At 36.3% G+C, this 19243-nt stretch overlaps 2 protein-coding genes across 4 annotated transcripts; one reads left to right on the top strand and one right to left on the bottom strand.

Annotated features, from left to right (window-relative positions):
- Positions 1-391: 391 nt before the first annotated feature.
- On the top strand, positions 392-11888 carry LOC113677904 (protein ST7 homolog). Its single transcript, XM_027194764.2, has 18 exons — positions 392-579; positions 2328-2410; positions 3098-3224; positions 3676-3730; positions 3813-3882; positions 4393-4444; positions 5397-5475; positions 5826-5880; positions 6559-6655; positions 7166-7263; positions 7713-7805; positions 7936-7957; positions 8070-8142; positions 8791-8893; positions 9447-9597; positions 10210-10302; positions 10629-10768; positions 11415-11888. The coding sequence occupies exons 1-18, from the start codon at positions 414-416 to the stop codon at positions 11508-11510; spliced, it is 1653 nt and encodes a 550-aa protein (XP_027050565.2). The 5' UTR covers positions 392-413; the 3' UTR covers positions 11511-11888.
- Positions 11649-16452, bottom strand: LOC113677903 (uncharacterized). 3 transcript variants are annotated; one of them, XM_027194763.2, is made up of 2 exons: positions 16316-16452; positions 11649-13754 (listed from the first exon to the last, which is right to left on the bottom strand). In XM_027194763.2, the coding sequence occupies exon 2, from the start codon at positions 13700-13702 to the stop codon at positions 12647-12649; it is 1056 nt and encodes a 351-aa protein (XP_027050564.2). In that variant the 5' UTR covers positions 13703-13754; positions 16316-16452; the 3' UTR covers positions 11649-12646. The 3 variants fall into 3 exon arrangements, with proteins under 3 accessions (XP_027050564.2, XP_027050563.2, XP_089047170.1); XM_027194762.2 differs by lacking the exon at positions 16316-16452 and adding an exon at positions 14783-14932; XM_089191044.1 differs by lacking the exon at positions 16316-16452 and adding an exon at positions 14556-14679.
- Between the last annotated feature and the right edge of the window lie 2791 nt (positions 16453-19243).

The raw sequence follows: 19243 nt of genomic DNA, 5'->3' as shown, positions 1-19243 counted from the left end.
GAATGGAGGTTTCTTTTTATTTTTCTTAATCTCCTTCTTCTTCATCTTCTTCTGTTTTCTTCTCATTCTTCGTCTCCTCTTACTCCTTCTTCTTTCTGATGCAACTTGTCTTGACGAATTTCACGTCCACCATCCTGGCGGGAAAAGGATTGTTTCTTGCGCCTGGAAAATAAGACTTGCTTTGCTCGTCAAACTTTGGAAAAACCTTTTCAGAAGGCTCTTTTTCCCCTTCTTGTGTTCTGTTTTTATCTGTTCTGGCCTAAGCCATTGTCGCGTCTCTTTGATTCTGTATTGCCTTCGTCTCCTTCCCGAATTTCTCCCTTTGCAGTACTTACCGACCGCGCGCCTACCCTTGAAGTCTAGACCGAGTCTAGACCTCTGACACTCAACGCAGGCGCACAAATCTTATTGTGATGAATATGGCGGATGAAGCGAGCGGAGTTCAGCGATCAATTGGTAAAATTAAGCAGTGGATTGGCTGGTCTTGGACTTATTTGTGGGGATTTTGGTTCCTTCTCGTCATTTTTCTACTCTATGTACTCCGCACGCCTCTTCGCTTGAAAGAAAACTTGAATCTAGGTGGGTCGTTGATATTCATTTCATTTTCTGGGAAAAATCAAGAAATTGGCGCCGTGCTAATTTTTCTTAAAAAATGATTGCCCTCCCCTGCTATAGAAGGTCAGATCACAATCATATTGAAATGTTCAATAAAAACAAATTTTTTACTTATTTTTTCTCCTTTTTGATACTTGATTTTCTTGTTGAAGACGTGGATTTTTTACGAGAAAAAAATAGTAAATGACAACTGAGACCGATGAAAGGATGTGATGTCAGCTGTTTTCACCGGCTCGCGTTCTTTGTTTGCAGTCGTCATTTGTCGTTAATTAAAAAGAATTTTCGCATAAAACTAATTTCAATTTCATCTTGAAACTGCCATCGTTTCAACGAATTTTCCCATATTTTACGTTAAAAATATATCTTATAAAACTTGATTTGTCGAGTGACCTTTTGATCTTCGATATGTAAGTGTTTGGTCGTACGGTGAATCATTTCCACTCATTACCTCCATTATTTTGGAGTGGGAGGGGACATCATTTTGTCTGTTGCATATTGGACTTTACGTCAACCTTAAAACGTTAAATTTTAAGTACATGCAGTGTTATCATAACCAGGTAAATTATTTTACCAATTTTGCTGGTGAATTTTCCTCGCATATTTCGTATTTATTTTTCTTTATAAAAAATTTCTGATCCGTATGTAAGTAATTAAAAGTAATAAGGTGATGATCCATTTATCAGCTATGACAATGACAATGACAATGACATATCTGGTTACTTTTTGCCAAAAATTTCATACTAAACAGTGTTAGGTAATTGAAACTTTTCAGTGAACCAGTGTTAGCCTTGTAATTGATTTGATCCTTGAATTATTATTTTATTTGTTACTACCATTTTAAAATTATATAAAATATATTATCAGTACAATTTATTCATGAATTACTCCATTTTTTTTGCTCTAAATTGCATTTTTTTCCAGCCAGTGAGAAACCTTTACAAGAATACAACAAGCAATCAGAGTGCAAAGCTTGTTTAAACTAATGATATAATAAAATGACACGAAAATGAAAGACAAATTTTGCAATTTTTTACAAACCAGGTCAGTACTGGATCAATAAAATATTTGAACAGACTTAAAAAATCTTACATTTGAGCAACTTAATTTTTTGCGATTTTAAAATGGTAGTGATATGGTGCTAACTGAACTTTGTGTTGTGCAGTTTTGGTCTGTCTTCAAATCAAACTTGCACTGTGCACTGGTTCAATTTGGAAATCATTAGAACCTGAAATAATTTTAACCCTTAACCCTTTAACTCCTATGGCAGAATTTCTCCTCAAAATATCAATACAATAACAACCAGGTAAGTGATGAGAATAAAGAAAAATGTAAATTTGGGAATAATTAGTTGATTCAGTAGTAAATTCCCTGAACTAATATTGTAAGAATTGTATGGTTGACAATAAGGAGAATAAAAAATTTGATCTGGGAGTTAAAGGGTTAACACACTAACATCAGTATACATGTTCTCCTTACTTTTCCTAAACATTTCCTAAGGTGCTGACAATGAGAATTTGTCAACTAAGAGCATCTTTAGTTGGTGATCATTTTCTTTATTCTCATCACCTTAATGTTTGATTTAGAGCTGATATTGTAGGGAGAAATTAGATACTAGTCACTCTTAGGGTTCAAATAGTCAAACTACTTCATATACTTTTATTTGCTGCATGATAGAGTTTACCACAATTGAAATAAATGATATACTTTTTCAGCTATATTGTTTCTTAACACACTGACTCCAAAGTTTTATGTGGCTCTTACGGGAACATCGTCATTCATCTCAGGAATTATTCTTGTGAGTACAAATAATTTTGTCTTCTTGAAGTCTTATCGGTCTGTATTCCTGTGTGTTATTGACCAAGCATGCAGTAAATTAGTAGATTTATTAGTCATCTATCATAAATGTTACAATCTGATTGGCTACCCTGCATACAGTCAATTCTGAGAGAGGGAGTAACATGAGCGGCCTAACAGGGTGTGGTTATAAACAAAACAAAATAAAAACATGAGCCTGTCTTTTTGTTAACTTATGACTGACTGGAAGATTTATACTAAATAAAAGCAGTTAGATCGTTAGCTCTCTGTTTCTTTTATTCATTTTTTCTATCAAGGTCTTTAAAGACCAAGACAAAATTCGAGTGTGTAAAGAAGTAAAAAATAAAAATTAAAAAAAATAACCAGCCAACTTGGTCAAACAAGTGTGATCAATAAGATAATTTATGCTAGATATTTGGCAGAAAAATAACATCAAATGATCACCTAAAATTCACAACGTTTACTTTTTTTATCTTTTGTTTTTACCGTCTTTCAAAAACTCTGTATTTACCCAAACTACCACAAAAACCTTTTTTGTTGTAAAAAAATTATGTTTAGGGGTTATAAAGTATGTGAACTGACCACAGGAATTCTTTTGTGTAGAGAAAATTCTTAGTGATACTTGTGAACAATTTTGAATAATGTTACTTGCATTTGTTTACATCAGATATTTGAGTGGTGGTACTTTCGAAAGTATGGAACATCCTTTATAGAGCATGTGTCCCTGTCACATCTGGGACCCTTGTTAGGAAGCTCTGACAGTACTCCACAGAATACACAGCAGAATGTTGCAGGTGCGCTGTATAAAACATGCAACATGCTAACAAACTTTGAGTGGGAGTTCAATTTATGTTTGTGTCTGGCGTGAAAAGCATATCTCTTTTACACATGTATTAGATAAACATAACATGTCATTTATGACTTGAAAGATAATGCTAAGCTGTTAAGTGATTCTGGTAACTTTTTTTCTAAAACTCATCTTTTTCGAATTGTTAATTAGCTTGCCTATCTCCTCACAGCTGTTCAGTAAAAGTTTATTATTCATAAACTTATCACCACGCAAGTTATGTAAATGTTTCAAAATAGTGCATAACCACTTTAATCTAGCAGATGCTTTTGTAGTTCCTATGGAAATCATCAAGTTCTGTTTATTTCTATCCTAAATGCAGAAAAACCTATCTACAGAATTTTGCAGTACTTGTCTATTCACTGATATGGAAGACACATTCTATTTTGAATTTTTAGAGTGTAAAGTATGGAGAAATCCTGGGAATCTATTTCGAGGAGCTGAGTATAATAGGTGCGTGTGCTTCTTTCAGTCTTTCTAACCCTGGTACAGCATTAGATCTGAAAAAACTTTAATAAACATTTACCTCTGACAGGTATTACTGGGTGACTGGGAAGGAGCCATTAACATATTATGACATGAATTTATCAGCTCAGGATCACCAGGTATTAATTTTGTTACAAAATAAACATAGTCCATATTCAGGGTAATACAGTATTATCAACTGAGTTGATAATGTAAATTGGCTACAGTAAAGAGTCTCAAAGTTGATAATACTAAAGTACCCTGTTATACTCTCCCACCGATGCAGCTCCACAGTTTCTTTAGAAACTGACCCCTTTATCCATGATGGATAAGTCCCATCGAACTCCTTTTTGAAGCAATTTATTAAACCGAGAAGGAAAGTCTGAGGCAGTAAATTATGATCACTTAATGCAAAGTTTTAAAGTTATCGTAACATCTCTATTATGTGGTTAGCATTTTTTATTGTGCTTTTTGCACCTCACAAGTAATTATATATGTGGTCAAACTGAGGGGAAAATTTCTAGTGTAGCTGTGTACATGTCATGAATGTTGATGTCAAGCATAAAGATGTATTTGAAAAAATTGCAATAACTTGTTGAATTTGTTTAAAACATGTTTTGTTTGTTTGTTTGTTTGTTTTTTCATGGAAGACCTTCTTTACTTGTGATGCTGATGCCGAAAGCTCTGATCCTTCTGATGAGTGTGAGTATTAGCATCTAAAGCTGTTCAGAACTGTTTGGGAGGGCTATGCGGAAGTATTAAGGACTTGCCAGTCATGATAAGTTAGCACAAAAAGTTATTAAGAAATTGTGTTGATATTTAACAACTGTCTCCTTCATACCCTGGCCTCAGAATGTATATTCTCTAACTGTTCTTTATGCATTTTCCAATGTACTAACAAGGAGAATTTGTTTGACAATCAAGAGATTCTTTAGATGGTGAACATGTCCTACTTGCATCTAATTTGAAATCAGCGGTGATCCTTGCTATGTCATTGGCTCTCATCAATGCGATTAATTCAAAAATGACACCATTTTTTTCCTTTAAGTCATGTCTTTTTCTCAGCCCATGACACTGCTTTACTAAAAGACAACAACCAATCAGATTTCAAAGCTTTGTTAAAATTACAAAGCAAATCAGAGGAAAATGAAGGACAACATTTCAACTTTGTAGAAACCAGCTCAGCATTGGAGCAGTAAAATATTTGCACAGACCGAAACATCCTGTATTTGAGTGACTGAATTTTTTTTTATTTCAAAATGGATGTAGTAATAAAGTGATAATTGAACTTTAGATTGTGCAATTTTGGTCTGAAATCATACCTGTGATTTTAAATCACACTTGTGCTGCATGCTCATTCAATTTTGAAAACACTCATATAATGCACAGCATGAAGTTCAAGTACCATTATTTATTCTTGTCTACGTAATGAGTGATCAGGGGTGATAATGTGAGGAAAAATTCAATGCCAATCACTCCCAAGGGTCAAAGGTTCATTTTCCCTAAAACTCATTTCTTTCTTGCAGGCTTTCTTTTTTCTCTTAATAACTCTATGCTGAAATTTGTACTTATTTGATGAATTCTTTCCAGTGTTGGGTGCTGAAACAGACCAGTATTAATACTGAATATTTTAAATGTTCTATTTTTTTTTTAGTAATGTTAAGAGCATGGCGGGAAAGAGATCAAGAAAAGAGAATCAAAACAGCTCACCAAGCTTTAGAACATAATGCTAAGTATGTATCATGAAAAGACTGTTTTCAGTTCTTGGGCAAAAGTGTTAACTCCCAAACTATGATTGTTAATTCTTCTCTCTAGCTGCTATACATTTCCTTGTAAATTTGTCAGGAGAATTTGGTGTTAGATCAAGATAATTTCTACCCAATGAGTTTGAGTATCCTGATTGCCTGTTTGCTAGATAATGTATGGATATTTAAGAGATGTGTTACATGTTAATCTCTTTTGAGACTAAAAGGGTTAACTATATCGATAGAAATCTGTTAGCATTCCAGCAATCACAAAAAAAGTATCAGAAACAACAATCCTCCATCCATTGTTATAAACTTGTTTATTTTTTTTAAAACAGTAGTCCAACAGCACTTATTTTATTAGCGGAAGAGGAGGCTCAAACAATTCTAGAGGTGAGGGATAAAAGAGATGTTTTTTAATTTAAAAAAAAAAAATTGGAAATTGCATTTAGGAAATATCACTACCCCTTCTAAGAAAGGTAAGATTTGGTTTAATACCTTTCCACTCCCCTAGCTCTTTGGTTAGCTATCTCGCCCACACTGGTTAGGAATTTCTAATTTTGCCCTTAAATCCCAAGATCTGATTTACATTTCCATGTAAATTGATTACAATAATTTGGTAGAAGATCAAGATAACAACTTTTAACTGATATGTTTGAGTATCCTCACTATTTGTTTTCTGGATAATGTGAGGGTATTAAAGGGAGAAGTTACATGTTAATCACTTCTCAGAGTTGAAGGGTTGATGAGGTAAGTATAGTCATCTCTTGCAACTAAATTCAAGGTTTTCCATGGATTTAACCCTTTAATTTTCATGAGTGATCAAGACAGAATTTCTTCTTGCAACATCAATTCATTATTAAGCAGACAAGTGATGAGAATAAAGAAAAATGTCAATTAGGGCATTATTACATGATCCAGTACCAAGTATTCTGAACAAACATCATAAGAATTGTATGACAGACTGTAAAGAGAATTACTTAAAAAGATCTTTAAGTAGTGAAGTGAAAGACTTAACTTAGAGTAAAAGAGAGATTTTCCCCCATATCATCCATGTTTGCTCATTTCCAGGCTGAAAAGTTGTTCAAGCAAGCACTGAAAGCCAGTGAAGCTTTGTTACGGAACAATGCCACAGTGAACCCAGACACAAAAGAAGAAGCCCTACACAGTGAGTGAAAATTCTTGATGATGAAACTGTGTTAGTGAAAACAACAATGAAAATCATTTATAACTGCAATTCTATCAATGATAATTATTGTTGTTGATGATTATAATTATGATAATAAATGATAATAATAATAATAATCATCATCATCATCATCATAATAATAAAATTAAAATAACAATTCTTTATTCACTATAATCACTAAAAAGTAATAATATAATTATGGTAGTAATAGCAATAATTTCAGAAATTCTGCTGTGATGGAAAACAAGAATTTGATGTTGTTTCAATAATGAGCTTAGATCAAGTTTTTATTTTTGTTTTTGCTTTGTTTTTTTTTTTTTTCAAACTTAAGAACTTGATTTAGAAAATAAGGTTTGGAGTCTCTCTATGTTCATTGTCAGCCTGCTTCAGAAGCTTTTTCCCCTCACAAGCATAAGCCATCCCCTTTGTGCATCAGAATATTTCAAGTGCAGCGACCATAAGGTTTTGTTGTTGTTGTTTTTATTCTAGGAAGAGACACTAATGTCTGTGTTTATATAAGACGAAGACTAGCCATGTGTGCAAGAAAACTTGGACGAGTGAAGGAAGCCATTAAAATGATGAGAGATGTATGTTTGATTCTCTTAACTTTTCATATTCATAATTTTAATTGCTTGATGATGACTTAGCTATGCTTTTAGGTGTCAGGGAAAGGCTGTGGCCAAATGCTGAGTGCACTGGACTATGGGTTGAGAGGTCATCGTGTTGTGTTCTTGTGCAAAACAGGGGAGAGGGGTGGGGGCGAGTAGTCTTGTCTTGCCATGAAAACTGGGATAAGCTCTGCCTACATGAGCCACTTGGCACAAGTTCAGACTGCTACTTTTAAATACCTGAGACTTCTGTTTTCTGTGACAAAAGCTATCATGCGCTTGGAAGTACTTCTTGAAGCACAGCTCTGTAGCTGATCAGTAACCACTTCAGATCAATTTGTATATATGTGATCTATTGTTTTTATTTTTTTTATTTTTTTACTTGAGTCATTACTTTACTGAGTCATTCCTTCTTTTTTTTTTTGCAGCTCATGAAAGAGTTTCCTCTTATGAGTGTTCTTAACATCCACGAGAATCTTCTGGAGGCTTTGCTTGAAATGCAAGCTTACTCAGAAGTACAGGTAATGAAATAAACGAGAGAGCTGCTTGACTCATGTAAACATAAATAAAAGATTTGTAACTCCTTATGTCAGAGTGTTATACACTTGTCTTTATACTTACTTGTAACGCATTTCTATTTTTCTTTAACAGCAAGTTTTAGCTAAATACGATGGTAAGTGTTTTAAATCTGTAATTTTTCTTTAATTTTTGTTTGTTTATTGGTTTGTTTGTTTTTACTCTTTGTCCCAATAAAGTATATTAATTGGTTTTTTTCCTTTGTCAAGATATAAGTCTTCCAAAGTCGGCTACAATATGTTACTCGGCTGCACTTCTCAAGGCCAGAGCTGTCTGTGACAAGTAAGAAAACAGGCTTGTGGGTGCATTGCTAGTTGTTAAATGAGCTTTTGTTTTGAAATGGGAAACTTCAGAAAAGAAAGAAAGAGTGGCATGAATAGGAATTTATGTTAAATATTTTGTAACTGGAATTGCATTAAAATTCTGGCTGATGGCAAAGAATGTTCTTTTCACACGGATGCTTTTTGTGAAAAGAAGTAGTTTTTTCTGTCATTTTTTGGCGTCAGGGTTTCAGCGAAATGAATTGTATTAAATTTACCTAATGTCACTGACCGTATGCTCCGGGAAACCACCAGTTTTCAAATGGCGAAAGAGGTTTAAAGGCTAAAGTTGACATGGCAACCCCATTTCCCTTTCAACCCAATACTGTTGACCTCCCAGACCCACAGTGTATTAACTTGTGACTTCGCCTCGTATTATCATCGCGTTTATGACAAAAAAGGGACTGAGAAGAGAGACACTGATCAGTTAAAGGGTATCACATAGAAATAATAACAAATTCCTTTTACCCATTTATGAAAATGTCTAAAACTTGAAGTAGAAGAAAGCTTCGGATGGTGGGAGTGAAAGGATCAAAGCACCAGATTCCAGAGACTCCTTTCATGGATTAGGATAGTTAGGGTTTCACAATTATTCCTCTTTGCTTTACAGATTCTCTCCTGAAATTGCAGCCAAAAGAGGGCTAAGTCCAGCGGAGATGGCTGCAGTAGAAGCCATACATAGAGCGGTGGAGTTTAATCCTCATGTTCCTAAAGTAAGAATTTGGCCAATTGTTAGTTTGTCACCTTGTCATTAATCACTTGTGCCCCTTTTGTTGCTTTCTCGCCGATCGTTAATTATTTTGCGCCCAGCCTTGCTTATTATTTCCACCTTGTTGAGGGAAACTGACTAGAGAAATTACTTCTAGTGTTTAAAGTATTTTTCTCAGTCGAATTTTTCTCAAAACAGTGGTTAGCCTTGGCAGGATGTGGTCACATGATTTAAACATTGATTAAGAAGTGGAATGGAAGTCAGACATAATTTTTTTCCAAAATAATCTACGTCGTTTAATCAGATCTCTGATTGGCCAAGGGACCTAGACGATTGGCAATAAATTTTCTCTTTATTAATGCTGTCGCGAGATTTGAAAAACCAAAAAAACGTCGGCTATGTGTGTCACTTCTGTCGCTGCTTGTCTTATGATTGGATGAGAAATAGGAAACCATCCAAAAATTTCTTGGCGGCGGATCTGTTGCCTGTCACGCACACTCTTAAGTTCATTATTTTTTTTTTATCTTCTCTGTTTTTATTGTTAAATTTTTTTACAGTATCTCCTGGAACAGAAGAGTTTGATTCTTCCTCCAGAGCATATTTTAAAACGAGGAGACAGCGAAGCGATAGCGTACGCGTTTTTCCATTTACCTCATTGGAAAAGAGTGGAAGGCGCGCTCAATTTACTGCACTGTACTTGGGAAGGAAGTATGGGTGTTTTTCTTTTTTTTTTTATTGCCACGATTTTATAAGAATATCTTGCTGTCTTACAATGCAATCAATGTATTGTGGAATTTTGAGTAGATTTAAGTGACTTTTTCGAGTTTCGTAGAACCAAGGCCAAAATAATGGCAATGATCAATCACCACGATGAAAAATTTGTTACTGGAAGTTAATGAAAACTCACACTTTAATCAAGCAAATTGCGCAAAGCGCTGGAAAACGCGGCTGACCAATGCAGACCATTCGCTCTGACGAAGGGCTAACGCTCGTAATGTCAGTTTTGAAACTCTTAACGGTGGCCAATGTAGGTTATCAACTCAGTTACCAATACAAAATTACCCTTGAATTTGCGTAATAGAGCAGTTTGCACCCTAACATGATTTGCAAAATTATTTCCGTCTGAAACCAAAACCAGAGTAAGTGGTCATGCTAAAACCAGACATAAGTCTCTTATCAGTGAGCAATTCTCACTGCTTGTATAATTTGTATTTTCATATTGAATATTGTTTGGTAATCTTCCTTATGCTAGTTTGCTCTCTATTTTTTCGGTTTAGGGTGGGAAGCTTTTAAGTACCACATGTTTTTTTCTTTATGTAGCATTCCGTCTCGTCCCCTACCCACTGGAGAAGGGACATTTATTTCATCCGTACCCAGCATGCACCGAAAACGCTGACAGAGAACTTCTTCCAAGTAAGGTTTAGTCTATTCCTTCCCAGCTTTCCTTTCAGGTTTTTCCAGGAGTAAGGCTTATTTTGACCTTGTCATGGCATTGACATGGAACCACTTAATATCATAACAGAGGAGTTATCGATATGAGGGGCCATAAGCTTTGAATCATGGGTAGGTAACCTTCAGCCTCGACCTGGTTCAGAAGCTTGGTGACTGAGCACAAAACTTTAAATGGATTGCTGTTCTCAGCTGAGATGATGCTGTTCTTTCGAAATAACATTGCATAGTGTTATATGTGGAAGAAGACATGTCTACTTTCACTATAGTGTAGTTCTGCTTTGTTTCAGATCATCACGAATTGTCCGTTTATCCCAAAAAAGAACTTCCTTTCTTCATTCTCTTTACCGCTGCCCTCTGTTCGTTCACTGCAATGCTGGCTCTTCTCACGCATCAGTTCCCTGAGCCCATGGCTAACGCGGCCAAAACGGTAAGTGAAGAAAAATAAGGACCACTGTCTTAGGCTCACATTAATATCAGGGACCTGTTGATTCTAATGGAAACGCGAGTGCAAAATGTTTTCGACAGCGAAACGGTGGACGCGAATGAACGCAGAAAATAAGGGAACTAGTCAGTATTTTACGTGGCCTCTAAGCAGGCTCTCATCAATAGCATTTCGGCACGAGAGTTTCTTCGGCACGAGCGTTTCATCGGCACGAGAGTTTCTTCGGCACGAGCGTTTCATCGGCACGCGTGTTTCTTCGGCACGAGCGTTTCTTTGCCCGCGGAAAAGTAGGAAGGCCTTGAGCAACGCGAGCCGGCGAGGGGTCTTGGACTGATAAGCATTTGTGCCAGGCTCCAGGCAAACCTCTCTCGGACTCGTCTCAAATATTCGCGCGGGTGGAGAAACCTGCGTCCTACAGCGTTAATAATCAGAGTGTTCTCTTAGGCTAAATGTTTTTTGCCGCGCAAAAATCTTTGAATCATTGAAGCTACGATAAGTTGGCCTCTTGTTTTTGCTTTCCCTTGGAGCTTTTTTTGTTGTGGTATTGTTTCATTGTTTAAGGATTGTTTTTTTTTCCTTTTTGCTTGTGAGTTTGATTTCTTTAGCAGTTTTCTCTTTGTTTTATTTCCAGTGCTTGAGCTGGATATCAACACCGTTAAACCTAATCATACAGAAATTTGAAGATTTCTTTCCGGCCCACATTTGGCACCAGTTGACGCGCATCTGAATGGACATTGGTACAGGCACGCGCTTTCGTCCTCGCTTTCTGATTGACTGTCTTCATTCCCTTATTTGGATGCATGTGGCACGTGGTCTCATTGTGTTTGTTCTTCCTTTGGTTCTCTCAATAAAGGACAAATTAAAGTGTATTTAAACCAATTCCTGTTCGTTTTCAAAAAGACGAGAGAGGCAGTCATCAAAGAGAATTCATGTTGTGTCCTCCACCAACACCGAACAGGGAGAATACTGAATAGAGAACATATTTCTTCCAAGCTTTCGAGATGGAGTATACATGGTTAAACGTTTAAAGTTGTCAATATATATTTATATAGGTTAAGAGTTCTCAAGAAGTAGGCTGAATATAAAGAATTCACTTGAGACGGTACACTGAATGTCTTTCTTGTTTAGGGTACGCACTGGAAAACGGCTAAAGAGATCTCGACAGTCAGAGAATTTTTAGTATCGAACGTGATTGCATTATGTGTTCTTTACTTCATTCTGTGATTGGTTCAGAAAACTCGCCTCTCCCTTGCAATGAATCAGATTCATAACTAAACCCAATCGCTACTTGGGCAGTTTATTGGATTTTACTTCAGTTCTCATCGATAACTTGGGACTTTTTTTCTGATTCGCTGTTGTGCTAACCGGTACTTTGGTTTGGTTTTACAACAGTCAATCGACAAGCTCTCCTTAGCTAGACTGACAGTAACTTCTTTAATTTTCATTATAGAAAGACTTTATTTGTCGTGTCGGAAGCGTGTGATAAAGGAAAACTTTTAATCCCTTTCGAGATTTCGAACTCCAGATCTTCAATTGTTTGGATTCTCGCGCTCCGATGCCTTAGAACTAAGCGTGAAAAAACTCGATGGTTAACTGGGCCATTACTAGGTGTATTTGAGACAGGCTTTAACCCTTTAAGCCCAGACATCAGTATTTGTTTAACAGTCAACTTAAGTAGGTTATCATTTTCCTATTCTCGCGACCTTGATGTGTGACTCAAGGGCAACATTGGTAAGAGAATATGGTGCTAACTACATATCAGCTTGATGTGTACCATCTGTCCCTCTGAATTTGCGAGGTAAACCAGTACTTATACGATATCTCGTTTCGGCGAAAAAAGATGATGATGCTATCTTGACGTTTTCAAGAGTTCCCGAAACGCAATTTAGGCGGCGTTGAACTTTGCGTCCTTACTCCGGATACTTCACAACTCGCTGAGAACCTTACTTCGTGGTGACTTCGTCGAGAACTCGGCTGACCTAGTGTCACGAACAAATCCGACATTTTAGGACAGACTCGTACCATGCCTTGCGCTGCTTCCCTCCACTTTCTTACTCCGTCCCAGTCGCTCTCGTCCTCCCATGGTTTGTCGCCAAAGAAATGAATCACATTCGGTTTTACGTCTCGCATTTCGTAAAACCACTTTGTACATGCGTACTTGATGTGGATATGATGCCACTCAGTCTTGTACAACTGCGTGAAGAAAAATTCATCAGGTCCGACAAAGTTAGCAGTGGTTCCAACTTGAGGCAGAGAACTTGCCAACAGGTAATGATCTAAATTTGGTGTCAGCACCATGATGCATCCATGGACACCATAATTGTTCTCAACAGCGCTTTCGATTTCTAACTCGGGTATCTTAGAGCCATGCCAATAATCATGATTTCTGATGCTGGAGCACACACCAGCTGGAGTTGAAAGGTCAAAGAGGTGGTCGATATTGTTGAGAACAAGCGAATCTGCATCCAACCAAACTATTTTGTCATATTCTGTGAGTTTTAACATGCGCGCTTTTGTCAAACTGAATTCTATCCATTTATGTTCACTTCGGTACTTTTTCCCTCTCAGGGCACTTTTTACTCTGGTTTTAATGTACTGCACCTTGATAACGCGATCATAGAGTTTGCGAAGTAGCTTCATTGCTGAAACGCTGACGTCAGGCGTAACCATGACTATCAATTCGTGCATTGTTTTCTGTTGCCTTAGAGACCAAGCCAAGGTTAGTGCTCCTTTAACATAATCGTCACCACACATCACCAACGTGACAAATGCATATCGCGGGCGGAGAATTGTTTTTCTGAACTCGTTCTGCAGGTGTTTAAGAGTGTTTGTCTTCGGAGGAGCAAAGCGCGAGTGTCTGTTTAGTTTTCGGTGGTTAGAGTCAATTATTTCTCGAAGGAGAGTTTTTGAACGGGACATCTTGGTGTTTGCAGCCGTGAGAGGCAGTTACTCCTGTGCTTGCACAATTAACCTGGCGTTTCGATAAAAAAAAAAGAAAACGTAGTTAGTAAAGCATAAATCGGAATAGATGTCACATATCATTTCCGCTGACAGAGAACATTTTTTTGACCGTGTGAAAATTTCCAAGACATCGACAATTGAGGTTTACCTCGAAGAGGGGTTGGGACGAGGGGGGTGGGGTTCATGTCATCTATCCCTTGATAAAAAGTTAAAATATTAAAAAAACGAGAAACGAACCTGACATGCCCTAGAATGTTAACAAGACGCTACTGAATGGAAGAAAACTGCTTTTTGTCAGACATGTTGAAATAACTTGGTATCTATTTACTGATAGCACTTGACTGTGATACAACGCAAAATGCTTTGTTCCATGACACTCAGTCTTCATATCTCACCACTAAATGCAGTTATCCAGATATAAAGGACTATTGCAAAACAGATCATACTTTCTTGAAAAAAATTTTGGTTGCGTTAACATTTTTGACCGCACCGGCCGACTGCGCTTTGACTCGGTTGTGACTAACAATGCACATCTTCAATGATGTGTGTAAAACACTCTTCACATAATACACAAGAATAATGAATAATGAAACAAATAATACACATTTCTGCCATCCAGGAATATGCTCTATTTTCTACATAAATGTTCTCTGAATAAAACAGCATGAGTGATGTAAATGAACTATAAAGTATCTGTAAGAATCTGTTTTAGCTAACTCTGTGCCTTGCTTGACAGAGTGCAAAAATTTATGATCTGTCATGCGAACAAATTTTAAGAATTTTCCTTCGACCTAATTGTGGTATGACTTACAGATGATATTTCAAGTCTAGCCTTCTATTCTGTTGAAGAACAGTGGTAAACCTTCGAGGAATATCAGGGCTTGAAGTTTTGAACGTTTTAAGAAAGAGAAAAGTGCAAACACACGAGATGAAATTATCAAAAGTTCACAGGTTTCTTGGCAATGTTTGCGACTTCTTGAATAACAAAAAAGTTCTAGTCTGAACAAAGTTCTAAATACAATGTATGTGTACACTTACGTTGTCAAACTCTCAAAGAATGTTTTCTTTTCTGGTTGCAATACAAAAAATTGAGTGGTTGGTTCCTCCACCGGCAAAGAGGCGACACGAACTGAGCACTGCTTTAATTGCGATAGGCAATCATGGATGCTTTAATTTAAGGTTCGAGTTAAGGTTTGTTTACTAGAAACAAAGGATGGTAAACAATAGACGACTCATTATAGAAGAAGCAAAAGCGTAATCTTGCATTTAATTAACCCTTTACACCGTAACATCATAATACATATTCTCTGTACTGTTCTCTATACAAGTTGAAAAAAAAATAAAAAGTTTCTTTAGTTGGTTATTATTTAATTTATTCTGGCGACCTTTATGTTTGATTTAGGGTGAAATTAGATGCTTGTTACTCTTAGGGGTTGTTAGAGGTTTAAAACCAGTTTATAAATTTAAAATGTGATATTTTGAAATGTGGAATTTTGTGGCGTAGGACATTGTAACTTTTCTATCCTTTTCAAGTGCAATCAATGCCAAGGCAGGGGTTACAATTTTAAAGCCGATTACCGGTTGCCAGTAAGACTTCTCACCGCCGTCTGTTCAGCTCGCAAACAGTCATCGTGTTTGGGTTTCGCCTTACGGTACTGCCGCCAATTACACCATCGGCAACCACTTATGGAGAGAGTTAGAGAAACCTCTAGCTAACAGGTGAAGCTTGACGTTAGTTTATTGTAATGTATCGAGGTTGAAACATGGGAAAAGAGAAACGGCAAACTAAGTTGACCTCTTCAAAAAGTTAGCTACAATATCTGCTGTTGTTCATTTTAGCAACTATCAACCCATGTTTTCGAGTAAATAAGACCATAACTGGTCACCTGAAACAATATTTCAACCCATAGTCTACGCTCCCTTGGTACTGAGAAATCTTTTTTGAGATTATTCTCCAAAATCTCTTTCAATTTTAAAGGAATCTAAAGAAATGGCAACGTTTTTTTTTTTTATGTTAAGGCTTCTAGAACGATTCTTGAAAAAAAAAATTCCCATCATGATTTCGCCGGCTGTTTTCATTTATTTGCAATTGTTCGGCTTAGAGCGGTTTTTCCCTCGAAGAACACAGTACTTCCTGAATGTTTTTAAATGAAGTTAATCTACGAACGGAGGAAGCAAGCGCTTTATGAATTTTTCCGTTATGTTAACAAATATTATTGTTGATGACAACTAAGTTGACTGTTTGATGAGCGGCAACGCGTTAACAATTTTGCAATCAGTTTTGTTAAACTGAATGCCAATAATTTAAGAAGCCAGAGACTTCTAAGGGTTTTAACAATAAAGATGACAATAAATAAAAACAAATAATAATGTCGGAAAAATAGATAAAATATTAAAAATAAATGTAACGAATACTCAGAACCGTAACAATTTATGCGAACGAAACATTCAAGCATTATAGTGGAGACCAGAAATATTGTGCGTCAAAACAATAGTTCACATATTTTTTGAGAAAGAGCTCGAACTGGTAGCGACGAAATTACGTAGTTTCTCCTCATAAGTTTCTCTTACCTGAATTATTTGCAGACTTTTGAACAATAAACTACGTCTGGTGTAGTTTTTACTCGCCAGCCGGATAAAGAATCGAAAACAACGCTGAGAAGGAAATACACTGGTTACCACGACAACTGTATGATATGTTATTTTTTGGACGATTTCCGTTACACCTGTTTTACCAATAATAACTAATTCATGTATGAAGAGGAAAAATAGAAAGTTTAAAAAATTACTGAAGAAATTTCAAGCCCTTCAAGAGATTTAGATGTGCGCACAATATTAGTACTAAAAAGAAATAAATAAATCTTTAAAGGCTTCAAAAGAGAGTCTCGCCGAGTTTTAAATGATAAATGAATCCTGAAATTAAACCATTTTTAATGGCAGCATAGCGCTTGAATATCAATGTTCGAAGGTGTTTTGGCCCAATTTCAGCCTCCTGAAACTAGTGTAATGCCTAATTTTGACCTCTTCGCATCGCGGCTCAAAAATTTAGTGTCAACGGGTATTGTAAACACCTTAGCTTCTTCGATGTTTTGGCAAAAAAAGCGCGTGGATATTAGCACGTTGTATAGAATTTTTTGTAGCCCTGTAGGGGCAGGGAAAAAAACCAGCAATTAGCAAAATATCCTCTCGTATTACATGCTAAACCGTCGAACAATAATTAATAATACTTTTATTTCACTTTCAATTATGTTAGCTTAGTTTTTGAAAGCTATCGTATGGATCACATATTTCTTGCATGAAAGACAAAACCATCAAAGTGTTCTTAGTCAAAAATAAACAGTTTGATAGGTTTAATGTTCGTTTCGTAAAAAGGTCAAGCCCACAAAACAAAACGAATTCTAACATTACATTTTGTTGATCCACTTTCCATCTGTATTCTTGGCCTATTTTTTAGCATAATATGTAGCGTGGGTTATTTTGCGCGTTCCGCCATCCTAATATGGCAAAATGGCGAAGAGGTGGAACATAAAAAAACTTGATAATACGTCACTCGTGGGGAAGAAATTAGAGCTCTCTGGCTTTAGAAATTGCCGGCGTGCAATTATCGATGTATCGAAGTTTCGCGGCTGGTTATGACGATTGAATTCGAAAATGAAAGAGTAGAACCTTTTCCCTTCAGGAAATTATTTGCTTCAAGCTGGGTTTGGATGCGCTGCGTGTCGTAAATTGATCGGTGAATATTCACCAGTCGATCTTTTAACTTCATGTGACGGCTTAAATGTGGTCGTCAACGTTTTTTTTTTTCCCAGTTACCGCGTTTAAGCTACATAATATTTTCATGTGTAGGAGATACACGCAAACCTTATCAGCTGAGTAGTCTGTGGGCGGAAGATCGATCGATGACTCAGTCAACGCTGTTGTACGCAATCCTGAGCCCGGCTTACTACGTGAATCATTAAAGGCCAAATTACATAGAAAGTTGTCGATCTAGTCTTTATATGTAAAGGGATATATTGCTTGCGTGTATGGGCCGTGCTTATTTGATACTTTTTCGCAAATAGAGTTTGGACTTCTCACGGTAAGTTTAATTTCATTTAAAGAATGAGTGGTCTTAGATTTTCTTCAATATTCCCTCCTGCGATAGGAATCAAATGATGATTTGTCGTACACAAGCTAGGTTATTCCCCTCAACAGAGCTGAAGCGCAAGAGAGAACTATTAACTTCTGTAATAACATGAAGTGAACGAAAGTAACTTCCAAGAGTTTATCTTAATTCTTAAGAGCTTCCAAGCAAAGAACGTAATGAGGGGTGAAGAAAAAAAATTCCAGTCTGGCTTGGCTTCAGTTCGCGTTCAAGAATGTCCTTTCAGTTCGCTAGTCAGTCGTCAAACGGCCTTAAAAATTTAGCCGTTAACCGTCAGCCAAGATGAATTTTGCCGTTAGCCGTCGAAAGAGCATCTCAATATTAACAATCAAGCGTTTAAAACAGGGTTTAAACTAGTCTTTCAGATTTAACCATTTTACCCCGCTTGCCACGATCAGTTCCAGATCTCGAAGAACTTTTTCACCGGTCAAACAGTCTCGATGTTATTATTTACACTCAATGTTCATTTCCACTGATTTTCACTTACAGTAAATTTTTAAATTATTACGGTCAAAAAATAACGTCCCACGTATTTTTATTTTTAACTAAGTTCCACAAAAAACAACAGACAATTTCTCATTATCTACATTGTCTCCAGGTATGAAGCAAAAAATTCATATATATATACATACAACCGTTTTCAAAAACGTTGCACATTTGAAAACATGTATTAAATATATAAACCTTTTACTTCCTTATCAAAAAAAGACACTTTTTGACAAGAGAACAAAAGATACACAAATTTAATATGTATGGATATATATATATATATATATATATGTATGTTGAGACAATAATATCAAATATAATAGATATTGCCACGTTTTTGAAAACGTGTATATTTATATCTGCACACACATATGTATATATATATGAGAAGCAAATAATCGAGGGTATGGTTTTATGCTTTTAAATTCGCTCTGACGAAGGGCTAACGCTCGAAACGTCAGCTTTGAAACTCTTAGCAGTGGCTAATTTACGTTATCAGTTCTGTTGATGAGCCTGTTATACTCTCCTACTGTCGCAGCACCACAGTTTCTATAGAAAGTTACCCCCTTCATTAATATGTTCATTAATATGTTTTTATACTTCTGGTATGATTACATACCATGAAATTCAAATTATTATGGGTTAAAAGAGGTTAATATGTACTTATAAGGAGGAGCTTTCTACCCCATCCTCTGTAAGGAACAAAGTGAGCGTTGCAGTAATTCACCAGTTGATAATTTTGCAGGAGGGAGGCTTTTTTTAATAGCAGCCTAAGAAATTTTATCTTTAACGGATTTTTTTTCATTCCTGGTACTAAATGTAACTTTGTTGATTGGCAAAGAACTATATATGCATCTCAGTTAGTT

Source organism: Pocillopora damicornis, chromosome 13, assembly GCF_964200805.1.
Source record: "Pocillopora damicornis chromosome 13, jaPocDami1.2, whole genome shotgun sequence".
Taxonomy (NCBI): Eukaryota; Metazoa; Cnidaria; class Anthozoa; order Scleractinia; family Pocilloporidae; genus Pocillopora; species Pocillopora damicornis.
The sequence above is the reverse complement of the archived record's forward strand: the minus strand, read 5'-3'. Positions and strand labels throughout refer to the sequence as shown.